Raw genomic sequence first — 19,159 nt, 5'->3', positions numbered from 1 at the left:
AAAACAATGTTGAAAGGGCAAAGTAAAGAGAGCGAAATGATTGTTAATAAAGTGTCATTCGTAGCATTCATAGCAGAAGTGGTGAATTGCTCTGCCCAAACAGAGAAAGCAGGACCGAGAGAATTAAAATCGTCATCAGAGCTGCTGAAAAGTACTTGGAGTTAGAGGATGTTACAAAACATAAAACAAACAAAAAGAAAACAGTCAAACATGTGGTACAAAAAAAAGTCAAAAACAATATTGCAAATAAATGCAATAACAATACTACAATAAAACAAAAAAAATAGTCATAACACAAGAATTAAAAAAACAAATAACAAATCGGCTAAAAAATAAACCACACATTAAAATTCAAGAAACGTGGCTAAAACAGAATAAAAAAAATAAATTGAAACATCACAATAATAAAAAATAGATATAAAGGAAATGGTGGTTTCATTTATTACACAAGATATTGGGTATAGAACCGTTGAGGTATATGGGGAGTAAAAGGTTGTAGTGGTTGAAATATGGGAAGGAGTACAGAGTAGGGATGGGAAGATTAACCGATATGTATCGATACGCGCAATTAGTGCATTTTTTATGAATGAAATTTTGGAAGCAAATCATTGCATCGGTTTTTCCGAATACATTATCAATCAGAAGAGAACCTGTTTTTTTGCGCATAGACCTACATAAAGGAAAACGGTGGGATGTGTGTACTCAACTTGTATCAGCTGCGCGAATGAAGCCAGTGATGGCCCAAAGTTGTCAGAAAGCGCGAAGAGTAAGAAAACGTCGGACGCCGAGATAATTTATCCTCCACTGAGGTTTAAATCTAAAGTTGGGGGGATTTTACAAGAAAGACGGACGACTTGACAAGATAGATAGTGCAATTTGTAGTGTGCCGCGCATCTGAAATATGCGCCACGGTGTTGTTGTGGAAGCGTCTGCCAGTACAGTAAAACTTATTTTCATAGTTTTGAAAAGTTCACAATTCTTGTTGTGCAATAAGCCTTAACTTTTAGTATATATTGCACTTATACGTGTTTATCTTGGAAATACTTAAAACATTAATATGTGCCAATGTGTTCTAAAATGCACTGTAAACCGTAAGGGCTTCTGAGAGAAAAGCCAGTTTGTAAAAAAGTATGGTTACTTGGTTAATAAATCAAACTAATTCAATGGCACCGCATCCTCTTTCACATAACCACATAAACTTGATCTAATTAGCTAGTGCTAAATTATCGCATGTATCGTGATATGGATCCATGTGACAAGTTAAGCAAGGAATCGGATCGGATACTTTGTATCGAGATGCGTATCGGATCGGCATTATACCTTAGATGCCCAACCCTAGTACAGAGTATTAGAATAATTAACTTTTACAATCCATGTGACAAGTTAAGCAAGGATAAGATAGAAAATATTGGTAGAAATGTAAGTCATAAAGTGGTGTGGTGTGGTGATTTTAATGCACACAGCACTTGTGGGGGAGTACTAGCATAAATTACAATGGAATGATCATAGAAGACATGCTAGATTGGGGAGGATTAGTGTGTATCAATGATGGAAGCTATACAAGAGTTGATTTGTCACAAGGAAAATATTAAATTTTAGACTTGACACTAGTCTATGAAAGTCTAGCTCGAAAATGTGATTGGAAAGTATTAAATCAAAGTACAGTTATAGTGATCATTTCCCTATCAGCAGTACAATCGGTTTAGATATAGCACAAATTGCAGTGGAAAGAATGCCCAGATGGAAATTTAAATCAGCCAACTGGGACACTTTTAAGAAGTTATGTCATAACAGAATATCTGAATTTAGTAAGTCTATGAAAGATGTAGAGGTTTTTAATTATAAGTTATGCGAAATTTTTCAGAGTACTACTGAAAAAGTAATAGGTAAGAAGAAGGCCAGTATTAACTATAACGATTTTATTAATTATCAAAGAGCACAGGCGATAGTGAGGAGAGTAATACGGACATCTAAGATAAATTATTGGAGGGAATTTTGCGACAATATTGGGGAAGATATTGAAATGAATGAAGTATGGGGTATGATATGAAAAATGGGAGGGAAGCAAAGAAACAGCAGCATACCTGTTTTTGTATATAATGATAGACTTGTAATATCAGACAGTGGAAAGGCAGAGGCGCTAGCAGAAACATTTGTTAAAGTGCACAGTAACAGAGTTTACTCTGTATGAGCTGAAGAAAGCGCTTGCAGGGGTTAAGCAAACTTCACCAGTAAGAGATGATATTTGCTATGAGATAAAACATCTATCATCAAGACATCACTAAATATAATTTTAAGCCTTTTTAACAAGGTGTGATAATCAGGGAGGTTACCAGCTGACTGGAAGCATGGTGTTATGGTGCCAATTGCAAAGCCAGGTAAGGATCATACACAACCAAATACCTACAGGCACATAGCATTAACATTGAATCTTTGCAAACTGATGGAACGTATGGTAATGAGCAGATTGGTGCATATCAATGAGATGAAAAAACTTTTCTCCCCATACCAAAGTGGTTTCCAGAAAGGGTGAAACACAATGCACTCTGTGCTCTGTTTGGAAGCTGAAATAAGAAAAGCATAAGTAAATAAGGAAGTGTTAGTAAGAGTATTTTTCGATGTTGAAAAAGCATACGACATAATGTCGAAAGAGGGACTTTTAATAAAATATGAAAGAATTGAAATAAATGGAAGAATGTATAATTGGATCAAAAATGTCTTGTTTAAAAGAACTATACAAGTTAGAGTGGGTTCTGCATTTTCTCAGATATATCCAGTAGAGAATGGAACATCTCAAGGAAGTGTTAGCAGTCCTATTCTGTTTAATCTAATGATAAATGACATTTTCACACAGATAGACCTGGGGATAGGAAGGTCCTTGTATGCAGATGAAGGTGCGCTATGGAAAAGAGGGTGCAATATGGGGAATGTGGAGAAATGTATGCAGAATGCTGTTAAAAAAAGTAGAGAATTGGGCTAATGAATGGTGTTTCTGTTACTCTGTAGCAAAAACTCAGGTGATCTGTTTTACTAAAAGGGAAATCAATCCAATTATGAATATTAAAATGTATGGACAACTATTGGAACAGGTGTCACTAATTAGATTTCTGGGAATGTGGATGGATTCAAAACTGAATTTTAGATCCATATTCAGAAAATAGTAAACAAAGGTAAAAAGCAATACATGTAATGAGGTGCTTGACAGGAGTTGAATGGGGGGCATGTCGTCAGTCTCTTAAAAGTATATACTGTGCACTGATAAGAGCAACTACTGATTATGGTAGTATGGTGTTCAGTTCGGCATCTAAAACACAACTTTTAAAGATCAAGGCAATTCAGTCACAAGCACTGCGAATATGTTGTGAAGCAATAAGATCATCTCCAATAACAGCATTACAAGTAGAGATGGGTGAAATGCCTCAAGAAATTCGAAGGCTGAAGTTAAAGATGAGATACTGGATTAATATAAAAGAACACTTAGATCCAGTTAAGAAAGTCCTGAAGGATTGCTGGGAATATGAGTATAAAAAACTATCAAGCTTTGGATGGACTGCCAATGAGGAGGCACAGACTATGGGAATTAGTGACATCAGTATTGCCCCTTCTGTGGCAATTTCAGCAGTTCCTCCTTGGCTTTTCCCTATGCCTGTAGTTGACATTTAGTTATATGAAGAAAACATTACAAGGAAAGAAATATGTTAACAAATGTAGCAGTGCAGCAATACATTGAACAAACTTGTTATAGCATATTGCAAATATACAAGGGTGGCTGAATCTGGAATAACAGCAGCAGCATTCTACATACCCCAATTCAAAGTCAAAATTTCAAATTGAATTTCAGATCATATATCTGTTTTTCCTACAGAGACAATAGCAATATTCCTAGCTATCAGTGGATAGAAGAAGTACAGCCAATAAGATAGTAATTTAAGATAGTAAGACAGTAATTTGTACAGACTCCCGTCTGTTTGAAATAGCTTGTTAAGTGGGATTTCAACAGCAAGGCAAGATATGATTTTTGATGTGATGCAGAGTCTATTTTGAATAAGACAATCTGCTCTTATGGTAAATTTTCTGTGGGTACCATCACATATGGGTGTGGAAGGAAACGAGGAGGCAGACCATCTGGCCAAACAGGCTCTGAAACATGTACAAATTGACATTAAAGTGTCAATGAGTAAAGCAGAAGTAAAAGGGTTAATTGCAAATGAAATAAGAAACAAATGGCAGAAGAAGTGGGATAGTGGAACAAAAGGTAGACACTTTCATCTTATTCAAGATAAATTAGGTATAGAAAGAAGAAAGTTTGGCAACAGGAAAGAAGACGTTTTAATGTCAAGAATGCATATTGGAAATTGTTCATTAAATCAGTGTCTGTATAGAATGGGGAAGCATGAAACTGGAAACTGTGACAAATGTGGTCATGCAGAATCAGTAGAACATGTACTTATAGAGTGTGATGCATATGAAGGAGCAAGATTTAAGATCGTTCGGAATAAATAATTTGTCTCTTCAGGTTCTGTATATATATATAATTATTTATTTATTTATAAGTTGGTATTTTTTATTTTTTATTGGCTATAGTTCTCAACTTCCAATCATTATGCGCTCCACACTCCTATCCAGTAGGTGGCGGGAATGCACCATTTAAGTTGGTTTGCCAACCCCCATTAACACCAGAAGAAGAAGCAGAAGCAGAAGCAGAAGCAGACTTGTCAGAAAGGGCAAAATCCGAAATATTATCTATGACTGGTGACAGCTAGGTAAGTATTTTTATTTATTTTTTTCAGACTAGAAGGACATGTTTCAGAGCCATTTGTTATACGCGCCAACATTGCTTTTCAGCATCCGCGTTAACTGTTAACTGTATTTCAGGTTGTAATGTTCCTCCTGCATTAACTGTTTGAATATTTCTATATTTTCGTGTCACCGAGGCAACTGTGGTTCATATGTTTGTTAATGTGTTGTTGTTTCTACATTTTGGTCCATCTCAGATGCCCTGCTACAACACAGCACACTGATACAGGAAGCATTTGTGCAAGAGAAATGGCAAACAAAGGCAACAGTGGTAAATATATAATGTTTTTGAAGAGTTATGTTTAAATATGTAAATGCTGTGTTATCTTATTAAATTTAGACTAATTAGCATAGATTTCCATAACAGACATTTACACTTTGGATAAAGCCAGGTTAAAATTCCTGTTTCATTTTGTTGGTATATTAAAGGTTTTTACAATGAAGAATTTTCTCTCTTTTTATAAATAAGTCAGAACAGTGAAAAATTCAAATGTTATTGCAATCGGGTGAATAATATTTGAACAGCCCCTCTGTAAAAACCTTCAGAATATAGATAGGAATAAAACTGCAAATTTGGACGAATGTAAGTTGAAGTTGATTTTATCACTGCGCTCTCTGCTTTTATCGTGGAGTGTTCCTGCCCAGAACAGAATCATAAAGATAATACAAACTGTATGCTAATTGTCAATCATTTTTGTCTGAAGTGGTGTAACAGAATGGTTTATAGTGCTGTTCACACTCCGTGGTTGCTCACAACACTATATTCTTTAACTTGTCTGACATACAGAGGACACAGGAATGCTTTCCTTTCAACTTTCAGACACTATGCAGCAGGGAACTGACTCTACAGGACATGATACAACAGAGAAAAGTGAGAGTAGCAGTGAACTTGAGGAGAAACAAACAGGTATGTTTGCACATCATATCATTAATGTTTAGAGAGTTTACAGTAGCTACATTTAGTTATTCATTATCATGTAACAAATAAATAAATAGGACTCTGTTTAATCAAATCTTATTTTAAATTATGATTCTGGATTCCCGCAATTATGAAAACAAGATAATTGGAAGAAGCAATTATTGTGCCACATTCTGCTTTGCAGTCTTACAGCTGTATTTCAATAAATGAATAAATTATTTATTAAATATATTGTATTGAATCAGATTTAACAGCCGCTGTCAACAAAATAGCTAAAACATTTCTTCTGCTTCTACTTCCAGGCCTGTCAGGTGATTCTTTGCCAGATAATGTACCTAAAGAGGATGATGGTGGGTCTGGTTTGTAGGAAATTATTACCATGCTTTTTTGACACAAACAGAATTAATTCTTGTCAAAATTGGTATTGAACAGGAAGATATGAGAATGTTGGGACTAAGAGGTCAACTATTATTTTTTATTTTGTAAAATAAAAATGATTTTGATTATGATTTTCACTGTAATCTAGCAGCACAAGTTCACACAGAGGACACAGGAATGCTTTCCTTTCAACTTTCAGACACTATGCAGCAGGGAACTGACTCTACAGGACATGATACAACAGAGAAAAGTGAGAGTAGCAGTGATCCTGAGGAGAAACAAACAGGTATGTTTGCACATCATATCATTAATGTTTAGAGAGTTTACAGTGGCTACATTTAGTTGTTCATTATCATGTAACAAATAAATAAATAGGACTCTGTTTAATCAAATTTTATTTTAAATTATGATTCTGGATTCCAGCAATTATGAAAACAAGATAATTGGAAGAAGCAATTATTGTGCCACATTCTACTTTGCAGTGATACAGCTGTATTTCAATAAAGGGAATAAATTATATATTAAATATATTGTATTGTATATATCGAATACATATTTAGTAGTGTTTCAGTAGGTAGTGGAGGTGGACTACAACATAGTTGATCTTATTTCTTTTCTTAATTTGTTTGTTGTAATGTTTTATAGCACTGTTTACGTTCAGTTATTGCACACAACACTATATACTTTAACTTGTCTGACACACAGAGGACACAGGAATGCTTTCCTTTCAACTTTCAGATGCTGTGCAGCAGGGAACTGTCTCTAGGTCTGACCCAGGACATGATACAACAGAGAAAAGTGAGAGGAGCACTGAACCTGAGGAGAAACAAACAGGTATGTTTGCACATCATATCATTAATGTTTAGAGAGTTTACAGTGGCTACATTTAGTTATTCATTATCATGTAACAAAAACATATGCAGAGGAGATAAGTTTAAAACATTTACAAATATGACTGTGTGTTCAATTATGATTCTGTTACACTCAATTACATTCTGCTTTGCAGTGATGCAGCTGTATTTCAATAAATAAATAAATTATTTATTAAATATATTGTATTGAATCAGATTTAACAGCCACTGTCAACAAAATAGCTAAACATTTTCTTCTACTTCCAGGCCCGTCAGGTGATTCTTTGCCAGATAATGCACCTAAAGAGGATGATGGTGGGTCTGGTTTGTAGGAAATTATTACCATACTTTCTTGACTCAAACAGAATTAATTCTTGTCAAAATTGGTATTGAACAGGAAGATATGAGAATGTTGGGAGTAAGAGGTCAACTATTATTTTGATTATGATTTTCACTCTAATCGAGCAGTACAAGTTACAGATTTGTTTGTTGTAATGTTTTATAGCACTGTTTACGTTCAGTTATTGCACACAACACTATATACTTGAACTTGTCTGACACACAGAGGACACAGGAATGCTTTCTTTTCAACTTTCAGATGCTGTGCAGCAGGGAACTGACTCTAGGTCTGACCCAGGACATGATACAACAGAGAAAAGTGAGAGTAGCAGTGATTCTGAGGAGAAACAAACAGGTATGTTTGCACATCATATCATTAATGTTTAGAGAGTTTACAGTGGCTACATTTAGTTATTCATAATCATGTAACAAATAAATAAATAGGACTCTGTGTTTAATCAAATTTAATTTTAAATTATGATTCTGGATTCCAGCAATTATGAAAACAAGATAATTGGAAGAAGCAATTATTGTGGCACATTCTGCTTTGCAGTGATACTGCTGTATTTCAATAAAGGGAATAAATGATATATTAAATATATTGTATTGTGTATATATCAGCACATTTTTAGTAGTGTTTCAGTAGGTTGTGGAGGTGGACGACAACATAGTTGACCTTATTTTTCTGATTAAATGTATTTTTATATTATTTATTTAAATGTGTGTGTGGATCTCTAATTAAAATGTGTTTGTTATAATGCTTTAAAGTGCTATTTAGGTTCAGTTATTGCACACAACACTATATACTTTTCTTTGTCTGACACACAGAAAAGACGACACAGATTCGCAGTAGTTCTGAGACCGAGAAGGACCCTCACTCTGGCACAGAACCTAAGAGAGACATGGACAGAGAAAAGGGCCGTAAACCTGAGAGAAAAGAAGGTATTTTGTCTTAGAATAAAGCATATTATTGCATTTGCTTGCTTTCCATAAGTGTGGTTATGCATAAGCAGTTCAGGAAACCAGGTCAGGAATCAGAGAGGAATCAGATTTAACAGCAAGTTGTGGCCGTGCTTTTTGGTTCAGAATTGGTGCTTGATGGAATGAATGGTCTCTGAACAGGGAAATATAAATATGCAGGGAGTTAGAGGTCAAGTGTTAACTTTTATTAGATGTGATTTTTGTTTCACATTGTGAATTTATAATATTCAGCATTCCATAATAGACAACAGAATTGTGGCTGCTTCAGTGACCAAAACATATTAGGTATGCTAAAGTTTGTTACCATTATCTTGTTTTAAATCAACACAGAATCCCTTCTTAATATCCAAAAGCCTGAAGAAGACACAGCAAGCGATATACATGAAGAGGATGTGGAGAGGGATGAGAACGTCCAACCAAAGATTGTGCCAGTGAATAATAGTGAGTTGTTTTCCTCTCCTCTCTGAATATACTAACTTATAAACAAATTACTTATCTACTTTTGCAAAGAAGCATATTTTACTTTATTAATTTCTTTTCTCACAGAAATATTTTGGACTGCAGCTGCTGTCGTTCTGTTAGCTGTGGTTTGTGCATTATGTCAGCGTAGTCCTGACTCAACTCCACCTGTACAAAAGGAGATTAATGTGGTGGACGTGTTCAACCAGGAAATGAAAAAACTTGAGACTAGCTTTCCAAATCAGCGTCCAGAGTTCTGGAGTAATAGTCTTATTCATCTCAGACGCCACCTAAAAACTGAAAACCCCTCTGAACCCGTCAGCCTGATTCTGACATCTGGTCACAGAGCTGAAAAGACACTTGGTTGCCTGGCCCGATGCTTGGCCCAAGCTTATTCCACTAGCCTTAAATCTTCAGTTCTGTATATTAATGGCAAAGACAAAGCATCACAAGACAGTGTTCAGGTCAAACTGGACATTGATAGTGAATTGAAAAAAGCCTTTGAAGGTAAAAAGTCTGCTGCAGTTATCCACCATTTTGAGGAGCTCCCTCCTGGATCCACTCTCATCTTCTACCGTTACTGCGACCATGAGAATGCGGCTTATAAAGATGTCTTCTTGGTCTTTACTGTAATGCTTGATCCAGAAGTGGAATTGACATCCAATGACAGTCTAGGAAGAGTTGAGGAGATGGTTCAAGATCACATAAAACACAAGTTTGTCTCCTCTGACAAGTCAGCTGTGTTTAATCAAATGGACATTGACAAACTAAGTGGATTGTGGGGCAGAATTTCACATCTCATCTTGCCAGTGGCTGCAGAAGAGAAGATTGAACAGCAGGGCTGTGGGGATCGTGGTAAATCATTTTGAAAATAGTTATCAGACACGTTTTTTTCCACAAATCACTTTTAACTTTAAATATTAGACTCATACTTTGGATTCAGACAAAAAATATATATACATGCATATAATAAAGTACTTCTCCACATTCCTATATCCCTCCTTTCATATTAAACTTTTCAGATTATGAAATTTATAAAAGGATAAAATGAAGGAAGTTTCCCCATTTTTATAGCTCTTGTTTCTTTTTATGTAGCTCTGTTTGCATCTAAATGATGTCTTAAATGAAAGTTATTTTTAATCTGTAAATTTGGTTGGCCAAGGATGATCCTGTTATGTGTTGTATGATTGATTTTTATTCACAAAATTCTAATTAAACAAAAAAAACATGCATAAATAAATCTAACAAAACAACAAAGCCTTCTATGGCGTGTTTCTGGTGGTTAAAAGGGTAAGGATAAACACGAATGAATTCTGGTGAGGTACTAACGCATTTACAGAAGAAGTGAAACTAACTGTGATTGTCAACTATTTCCGGGAGAGAAGTTGTGTTGCACAAAAGTCGCTCCGACGAAGACCATCAGTAATGTTCAATTGTTCGGCTGCACGGGAAAAGTAAAAAGTTTGAGTGCTGTGATATAAAACAATGGACTCAGGGCGATGCTGAATTCAGCTTCTTATTGACGCTGTCCGTTCCACCTTAAAGGGGTCATATGATGCTTCTTTAAAGATCATTAATTTGTGTATTTGGTGTAACAGAATATGTTGACATGCTTTAATGTTCAAAAAACACATTTTTTTTCAAATACTGTACATAATTGTAGTTTCTCTATGCCCCGCCTCTCTCAAAAGCGTCGTTTTCTACAAGCGCAGTCTGCTCCGATTGGCCAACTGACCCATTGCATTGTGATTGGCCGAACACGCAAGCACTCGTCGGAAATGTTAACGCCCCTTTCTATAATCGCGAGCTTCATCTTTCAAAATAAATGTAAAGACGGTTAATTATGTCCTTAGTTTTACCATCAGTTCAAGCCCGAACACACACACACGCGCACACATACAGTACGCTCAAAACTCCGCATCTGAACAGTCAATAGCAAATACTTAAAACTAATAACATAACATACTGATTCAGAAGCGCCAGATTGTCGTAGCAAAGTCACATAAATGCACATACTTTCGGAAGACCAAATAAAGTGCTTTTGCTCTCGCCTAGATACACACTGCATCTCACTCACATGGCTGCCTCAACACTAACTGCGGTTACTGAAACCACGCCTTCTTTCTTTGCGTGAACATTTGGGCGGCATTACACAAATATTTCCACATAGTGATGTATTTCGGGGGCCGTGGCTAACTCTTAACGTTTTGGGGGGGCGCGGCAGAGTCTTTGATAAAGAATATCTCTTTGGATTTGAGACTTTAGTCGTTGCAACTTTACAGACCTTAGAGGAGTTCTCCATAGAGGAGAAACAATAATGTACAGTATTTGGAAAATTATTATTATTATTTTTTTTTTTACCTTAAACCACATAAACACTGATCCCTCACTTTTTCTAGTTATATAAGGTTTAAATATTTTTACTGTTATTTTTTTTCTTATATCGCAATATAATATCGCCTGGACAGTGTAAAATATCGTAATATGAATTTTAGCTCATCGCCCACCCCTAGCTAAACGTCGACAGCTGCACTTATCACAGGCTCAGCAGGCAGACGTTATGATTCATGAGTGACAAGTTTTTAGTGTGATAAGTTATAACTGATTATATCTGTTTGTACCTGAAGTATATCTGATTTTGAATGACTGTATATTCAAGTAATCACAATGCGTAAATATTAAAGAGTGGGAGAGTGACTCAACTCTCAAAACGTGTATTATTAAGGAGTGAGACGACAAAAAGGCTCAAAAACAGAAAACACTAAATCAAATCAAAACCGAAACATAGAGTTACTCCATCCCAAAATAAAATTTTTGTCATTAATCACTTACCCCCATGTTGTTCCAAACCCATAAAAGCTTCGTTCGTCTTCGGAACACAATTTAAGATATTTTGGATGAAAACAGGGAGGCCTGAGACTGTCCCATAGACTGCCAAATAAATAACAGTGTCAAGTTCCAGAAAAGTATGAAAAGCATCGTCAGAATAGTCCATCTGCCATCAGTGGTTCAACTGTAACATTGTGAAGCGACGAGAATACTTTTTGTACACGAAGAAAAAAAAAACGACTTTATTCAGCAAGTCTCAGGCCTCCCTGTTTTCATCCAAAATATCTTAAATTGTGTTCTGAAGACGAACGAAGCTTTTACGGGTTTGGAACGACACGGGGGTAAGTGAGTAATGACAACATTTTCATTTTGGGATGGAGTATCCCTTTAATTAATCAAAACCGAAACTAAATAAATCGGTTTATACGATCCTGTCTTTTATCTTTTAAACGGTCCAGATTGATAAATCCTTGAAAACTGCTAGACTAGATTAGTTTTGACTGTGCAAAGTTCTGTATTATATTCTACAATATGAACTAAAGAGCCACACTAAAGTAATCTCATAAATTATAATATCTACACTAAATTGGCGCATTATTGTTGTTGTTATTATTTTTTTTAATTGTCGGATTATAATTCAGTATGTATCAATGAATGACACAGTTTTGACTGTCATGGTGTGTGCATGAACGAGTGAAATACCTGCTAATTTACGTCGCTTTTTACTATCATTTATATTGGGTAGCCTACTTTTTGCATTTAAATTGGATTATTCTGACTGCTGACATTGAAAACAAGGCACGTGTTATTTCGAGGGTAGCCTATCGTTTAATTTCTTGATTGCCGTTTTGACAGTGTCCGCTTGCATATTTTATTCGTGTTCGGTAGCCTAAATCTCTTTAATGTTAGGCTATTTGCCCCGATTTGATCAGTTACTGGGAAATTTATCTAATCTAACGTTATATTTATATTATTTTGTCGTCATTATTTATTTTTAAGGAGTTAAAAATGGCCCTTGGCAACCTTGATGTACATATTCCATCACATTATTTTGACAGTTACAGTTTTGGGCGGGTTTTTGTGAGCTTTTGGGCTGTAAATCGTACATACAATCTGGCAACACTCCGCGCACTTCCTGTCGAGCACACGCGCTCTAAAGTCGCCAAGACTGCAAGTGTGTGAATTTAGATAAGGCATTGGTGACTTGTCAGAAAGCGCAAAATCCGAAATATTATTTATGATTGGTGACAGCTAGGTAAGTATGTTTTTTTCTTCAGACTAGAAGGACATGTTTCAGAGCCATTTGTTATACGCGCCAACATTGCTTTTCAGCATCCGCGTTAACTGTTAACTGTATGTCAGGTTGTAATGTTCCTCCTGCATTAACTGTTTGAATATTTCTATATTTTCGTGTCACCGGGGCAACTGTGGTTCATATGTTTGTTAATGTGTTGTTGTTTCTACATTTTGGTCCATCTCAGATGTCCTGCTACAACACAGCACACTGATACAGGAAGCATTTGTGCAAGAGAAATGGCAAACAAACGCAACAGTGGTAAATATATAATGTTTTTGAAGGGTTATGTTTAAATATGTAAATGCAGTATTATCTTATTAAATGTAGACTAATTAGCATAGATTTCCATAACAGACATTTACACATTGGATAAACCAGGTTCAAATTCCTGTTTCATTTTGTTGGTATATTTAAGGTTTTTACAGTGAAGGATTTTCTCTCTTTTTATAAATAAGTCAGAACAGTGAAAAATTCAAATGTTATTGCAATCGGGTGAATAATATTTGAACAGCTCCTCTGTAAAAACCTTCAGTATATAGATAGGAATAAAACTGCAAATTTGGACGAATGTAAGTTGAAGTTGATTATATCACTGCGCTCTCTGCTTTTATCGTGGAGTGTTCCTGCCCAGAACAGAATCATAAAGATAATACAAACTGTATGCTAATTGTCAATCATTTTTGTCTGAAGTGGTCCTAACAGAATGGTTTATAGTGCTGTTCACACTCCGTGGTTGCACACAACACTATATACTTTAACTTGTCTGACACACAGAGGACACAGGAATGCTTTCCTGTAAACTTTCAGACACTATGCAGCAATGAACTGACTCTACAGTAGGTCTGACCCAGGACATGATACAACAGAGAAAAGTGAGAGTAGCACTGAACCTGAGGAGAAACAAACAGTTCTCTTTCATCATCTCATGTTCGAGATCCACCTATGGGAAGGGCATCCGTGCCTGACCTCTACAGAAGCATCCAATTGCACCAAGTCTGGCTTGACTGCCCAATGGCAGGTAAGGGGCCGCCCCTTAACCGAGCGATATAGCCCCTGCACGCGCTACCTTTCCTCAGTTGACATTTGCTTCTCGCGACCTCTGGAATTTACTCACAGCTCGTTGGTTTTGACTTCACTTAACCTCCACTGGAGGACACATCTCTGGATCAGCCTCCGGCAGGTGTGCTTGTCAATTTACCAGGTCAGCTGTTTTTATTCTGCTAGCCGCCCACACTCCCACTAATTACTAGGCTGCCCGCCTCTTACCTGTCCTTTTCCACTGGCCGTTGTTATTGGCTCTTTCCAAACTGAGTCCTGCTACTGCTGTGGACAACCTGCTGCGAGCGGCACCCTCATCGCTGCTGGGGATCCCCATCTCTTTGTGTTGTTGGTCTTCAACACTCTCAGGACGCAGTCAAAAAAAAAAAAAACGCACTCCTGTGTCGGAGGCTCAAGGTAGCCCCCACACAGGGATTGTCGAGTTGGTGTCTAGATGTCTTGATGTTAACTTGGGGTTGTCTGACTCAAATGGGATTAAGGCGACATCAGTGTGCTTCCGGGTGCCTCCCGCGGAGCAGCCTTACTTAGCCGGGCCGGTCAACGCCATCTCATTTTTAGGATATTTTGCCGGCCGATCCCCATCTCATCGATGGGCCGCCCAGCTCCGGGGACACGGATGATAAAGGCCATCTCTACGGCTTGAATGACGAAGAGGCCATCCCGTCATCCGTAGTCCTTCAGGCTTACGATCCTGCAGCTCTGCCCCAATCGGTCCTCCTTGAGATTTCTCAATATCGAATGGCCAGTACATCAAATACGTCAGACCAGGAACAGGACTCGTTTGATAGGAGCCTTCTAGGAGCCTTCCCCGGCCCTAGAAAGCTGCTTCTCCATGTCTTCTCTGCATGTGCGAAACACATGTAGCATCACAGCCTGTTCTTCCAGGCAAAAAAAAGGTTGTTTTTCCACGTTCATTCATCCGGCCTCTTATTAAGCCCTGGCTTTGATGGTAAGAGCCCTCAGTGTTTACTCCCGGCCATCAGCTTACCTGCGAACTGCTGGTCGACATGGGATAACAAAAGAAAGGGTCGCCATCACCCGCGTTCTCTGGAAGGAGTTACTCACGGTGAATCACCTTGTTCTCTGTAATGCCCGTAAAAACTGTAACCACACTTACACTGACTTAAAGCATAGCTGCCCATTTGTTGCACGGCCACAGGTGGCATTGAGTTCAAGTTCACGGGCACTCAGCCCTCCAGACACCAGTTCTGCCCCTCATATTTCACCGTTTAAACAACGGAGGTTATCTGTGGCAGAGTCAGGGGTGTTGGCACGGGCTACACTGTTCCCGGTGTAGCCCAGTGTGTTTCCCCATTTTCAGAGCTGAATACAGTGAGAAAAAACTGAAAAAAGCTGTCTCCACACAGCTTCCTTCACACTTCTCTCACAAATTTGATAAAGGCTTCGGCCTCAGTGTTACACAACACACAAAAAAATATAAAAATCAAACGAATCGCATGAATTCGTTGATAAGAGAAAACATCTCTTTACAGCCCCACATGTCGCTCCTTCGTTACCCACGAGATGGCACGTATGGTACCACAAATGAATGAACCGGCCGAACTAGCAGCTGTAATCAGTTCTCCGGTTTGTGTGGGGATGCTCGCGAATCACGTACAGTCCGGCTGTCTTTGTCAGCTCCAGAATGGGTGATTCTCACAATAACGAAGGGGTTCAGACTTCAGTTTGCAAAAGACCCAACATTTCAATGGAGTCCTCTCTTCTCACACGGAAGAGAGCTCTGCTCACATTCTGAAAGACGAAATCCCCTTCCTCCTCGAGAAAGTGGTTGATTCGAGTGTCTCCCCTGCACTTGAGCAGACTCTCGTTATTTCCTAGTACCAAAGAATGACAGTTCTCTCCATCCTATTCTGGATCTCAGTGTTGAACAAACATTTGAGGAAATACTATTTCAGAATGTTAACACACAGCTCTCTCTCACGTTCAGTTCTCATCAATAGATCTAAAAACATGTTTTTTTTCCCCCACATAAGCATTTATCCTCCGCACAGGAAATTCTATCGTTTCGCCAACCAAGGCGTGTGATAAGAATTCACAGTTCAGTTCTCCCGTTCGGGCTCGCTCAAGCCAAGGATGATCTGTCTGTGTGCGTGAGCAGGCTATGCTGAGAATACCGGGGCTCAAGATCATGACATACAGGTGCATCTCAATAAATAAGAATGTTGTGGAAAAGTTCATTTATTTCAGTAATTCAACTCAAATTATGAAACTCGTGTATTAAATAAATTCAATGCATACAGACTGAAGTAGTTTAAGTCTTTGGTTCTTTTAATTGTGGTGATTTTGGCTCACATTTAACAAAAACCCACCAATTCACCATCTCAACAAATTAGAATATGGTGACCATGCCAATCAGCTAATCAACTCAAAACACCTGCAAAGGTTTCCTGAGCCTTCAAAATGGTCTCTAAGTTTGGTTCACTAGGCTACACAATCATGGGGAAGACTGCTGATCTGACAGTTGTCCAGATGACAATCATTGACACCTTTCACAAGGAGGGTAAGCCACAAACATTCAATGCCAAATAAGCTGGCTGTTCACAGAGTGCTGTATCCAATTATGTTAACAGAAAGTTGAGTGGAAGGAAAAAGTATGGAAGAAAAAGATGCACAACCAACGAGAGAACCACAGCCTTATGAGGATTGTCAAGCAAAATCGATTCAAGAATTTGAGTGAACTTCACAAGGAATAGACTGAGGCTGGGGTCAAGGCATCAAGAGGCACCACACACAGATGTGTAAAGGAATTTGGCTACAGTTGTTGTATTCCTCTTGTTGAGCCACTCCTGAACCACAGACAACGTCATAGGCGTCTTACCTGGGCTAAGGAGAAGAAGAACTGGACTGTTGCCCAGTGGTCCAAAGTCCTCTTTTCAGATTAGAGCAAGTTTTGTATTTCATTTGTAAACCAAGGTCCTAGAGTCTGGTGGAAGGGTGGAGAAGCTCATAGCCCAAGTTGCTTGAAGTCCAGTGTTAAGTTTCCACAGTCTGTGATGATTTGGGGTGCAATGTCATCTGCTGGTGTTGGTCCATTGTGTTTTTTGAAAACCAAAGTCACTGCACCTGTTTACCAAGATATTTTGGAGCACTTCATGCTTCCTTCTGCTGACCAGCTTTTTGAAGATGCTGATTTCATTTTCCAGCAGGATTTGGCACCTGCCCACACTGCCAAAAGAACCAAAAGTTGGTTAAATGACCATGGTGTTGGTGTGCTTGACTAGCCACCAAACTCAGCAGACCTGAACCCCACGGAGAATCTATGGGGTATTGTCAAGAGGAAATTGAGAGACCAAAAAATGCAGATGAGCTGAAGGCCACTGTCAAAGAAACCTGGGCTTTCATACCACCTCAGCAGTGCCACAAACTGATCACCTTCATGCCACGCCGAATTGAGGCAGTAATTAAAGCAAAAGGAGCTCCTATCAAGTATTGAGTACATGTACAGTAAATGAACATACTTTCCAGAAGGCCAACAATTCACTAAAAATGTTTTTTTTATTGGTCTTATGAAGTATTCTAGTTTGTTGAGAACCAAAGACTTACTACTTCAGTCTGTATGCATTGAATTTATTTAATACACAAGTTTCACAATTTGAGTTGAATTACTGAAATAAATGAACTTTTCCACGACATTCTAATTTATTGAGATGCACCTGTATATAGACGATTGGCTGATTAAAGCCGATTTAAGAGAGAAAGTGATGCAAAACACTGTCCGTGTGCTCGCTCACTTCACGGCGCCTGGCTAAAGAGCGAATGTGAGCAAAAGTGATTTCACTCCTGACCGGAATGTGATATTTCTGTGTCTGGAGCTAAACTGCATAACAGTGCTGGTGCTCTTGAGAAAGTGATGCAAAACACGGCCCATGTGCTCGCTCACATCACAGCCCTCGGCTAAAGAGTGAATGTGAGCAAGAGCGATTTCACTCCTGCCCAGAACGTGGTATTTCTGTGTCTGGAGCTGAATTCCAGTACAATGTGTGCACACCTGTTGCAAGAGTGCTTTCTCTTCTTCATGAATTAACTGTTGTTGTCATATCTATTTGACGTGACATTCAGCCAAGTATGGTGACCCATACTCAGAATTCGTGCTCTGCATTTAACCCATCCGAAGTGCACACACCCGGAGCAGTGGGCAGCCATTTTATGCTGCAGTGCCCGGGGAGCAGTTGGGGGTTCGATGCCTTGCTCAAGGGCACCTTAGTCATGGTATTGAAGGTGGAGAGAGTACTGTACATGCACTCCCGGAGCAGTGGGCAGCCATTTTATGCTGCGGTGCCCGGGGAGCAGTTGGGGGTTCGATGCCTTGCTCAAGGGCACCTAAGTCATGGTATTGAAGGTGGAGAGAGTACTGTACATGCACTCCCCCCACCCACAATTCCTGCTGGCCCGAGACTCGAACTCACAACCCTTCGATTGGGAGTCCGACTCTCTAACCATTAGGCCACGACTTCCCAATTGTCTCTCGCATTTCAGGGAAGGAGCGAGCATGAAGATTCGCACGTTTTAGACTACAGGGTCTTATGGCTTCAGCTGTCCATGTCTTGCCTCTGGGCCATCTGAGAATGAGGGTGTTCATGAAGTGGGTTTATCTCTTCATTTCAGCCCATTGCGCAATCTCTGCCGCTCAGTCACAGTGACGCGCTCGTGCACAACAGCGCTGCATCACTGGAGGAATGCAGAGTTTTATGCTCATGGGAACTTTCTGGGGCCATCATGTTGTGGAAAATGGAAACCACAGACGTGTCCTTAACAGGATGGGGAACCATCCAGGAGAGCAGAACATTGAACATGTGTGGCCGAGCACACTCTACTCAGCCCACATAAATTATTTGGAGCTCCTCACAGTTTGGACAGCTCTGAAACATGTTCTGCCCCACCTGCAAGGTCATCACGTGCTGGTGCATTGTGACAGTGCCACAGCCATATGAACTGCCAGGTGGGATGCACCCCTCCGAGCCCCCCCGTAGTGTTGCTCTACACTTTTCCTTTGCTTTGCTTAATAACTACTCCCCTGCTCAGGGTGAAAAAACAGAGCTTGACTCTGATTTTGATAGCACCCAGGTGGCCTAAGGCTTTATGACTGGCAGAGATAATCCCTCTTCTGTATGCCTAGCCATGGTCCCTCCCATTACTCACGGACCTCCTGTCCCAAGCGAACAAGGAATTTCCCCACCCTCACCCAGACTGGGTGGCTCTCTCTGGCCTGGCCCATGAGAAGGCAAACTT

The 19,159-nt window shown here is 38.9% G+C and overlaps 1 protein-coding gene across 50 annotated transcripts in view; it reads left to right on the top strand.

Moving 5' to 3' along the window:
• Window positions 1-4,676: 4,676 nt before the first annotated feature.
• The window catches only part of LOC109061954, a 35,935-nt gene continuing 21,452 nt past the window's right edge, over window positions 4,677-19,159 (top strand). For 4 of the 50 annotated variants that reach the window (XM_042762084.1, XM_042762083.1, XM_042762077.1 and 1 more), the window contains exons 1-9: window positions 4,677-4,763; window positions 4,995-5,068; window positions 5,618-5,704; window positions 6,019-6,075; window positions 6,243-6,380; window positions 6,833-6,928; window positions 7,213-7,260; window positions 7,511-7,639; window positions 8,113-8,226. In XM_042762084.1, the coding sequence (XP_042618018.1) occupies window positions 5,651-5,704; window positions 6,019-6,075; window positions 6,243-6,380; window positions 6,833-6,928; window positions 7,213-7,260; window positions 7,511-7,639; window positions 8,113-8,226 (636 nt within the window). In that variant the 5' untranslated portion in view covers window positions 4,677-4,763; window positions 4,995-5,068; window positions 5,618-5,650. Of the gene's footprint in view, window positions 4,764-4,994; window positions 5,069-5,584; window positions 5,705-6,018; window positions 6,076-6,242; window positions 6,381-6,801; window positions 6,929-7,212; window positions 7,270-7,510; window positions 7,640-8,112; window positions 8,227-19,159 lie in introns of all 50 variants that reach the window. The other 46 variants (XM_042762106.1, XM_042762100.1, XM_042762114.1 and 43 more) reach the window with 43 other exon arrangements.

The sequence above is a fragment of the Cyprinus carpio genome, chromosome A8, assembly GCF_018340385.1.
Source record: "Cyprinus carpio isolate SPL01 chromosome A8, ASM1834038v1, whole genome shotgun sequence".
NCBI classification, from domain to species: domain Eukaryota; kingdom Metazoa; phylum Chordata; class Actinopteri; order Cypriniformes; family Cyprinidae; genus Cyprinus; species Cyprinus carpio.
Note: the sequence above shows the minus strand (reverse complement) of the source record. Positions and strands in the feature narration are given on the sequence as shown.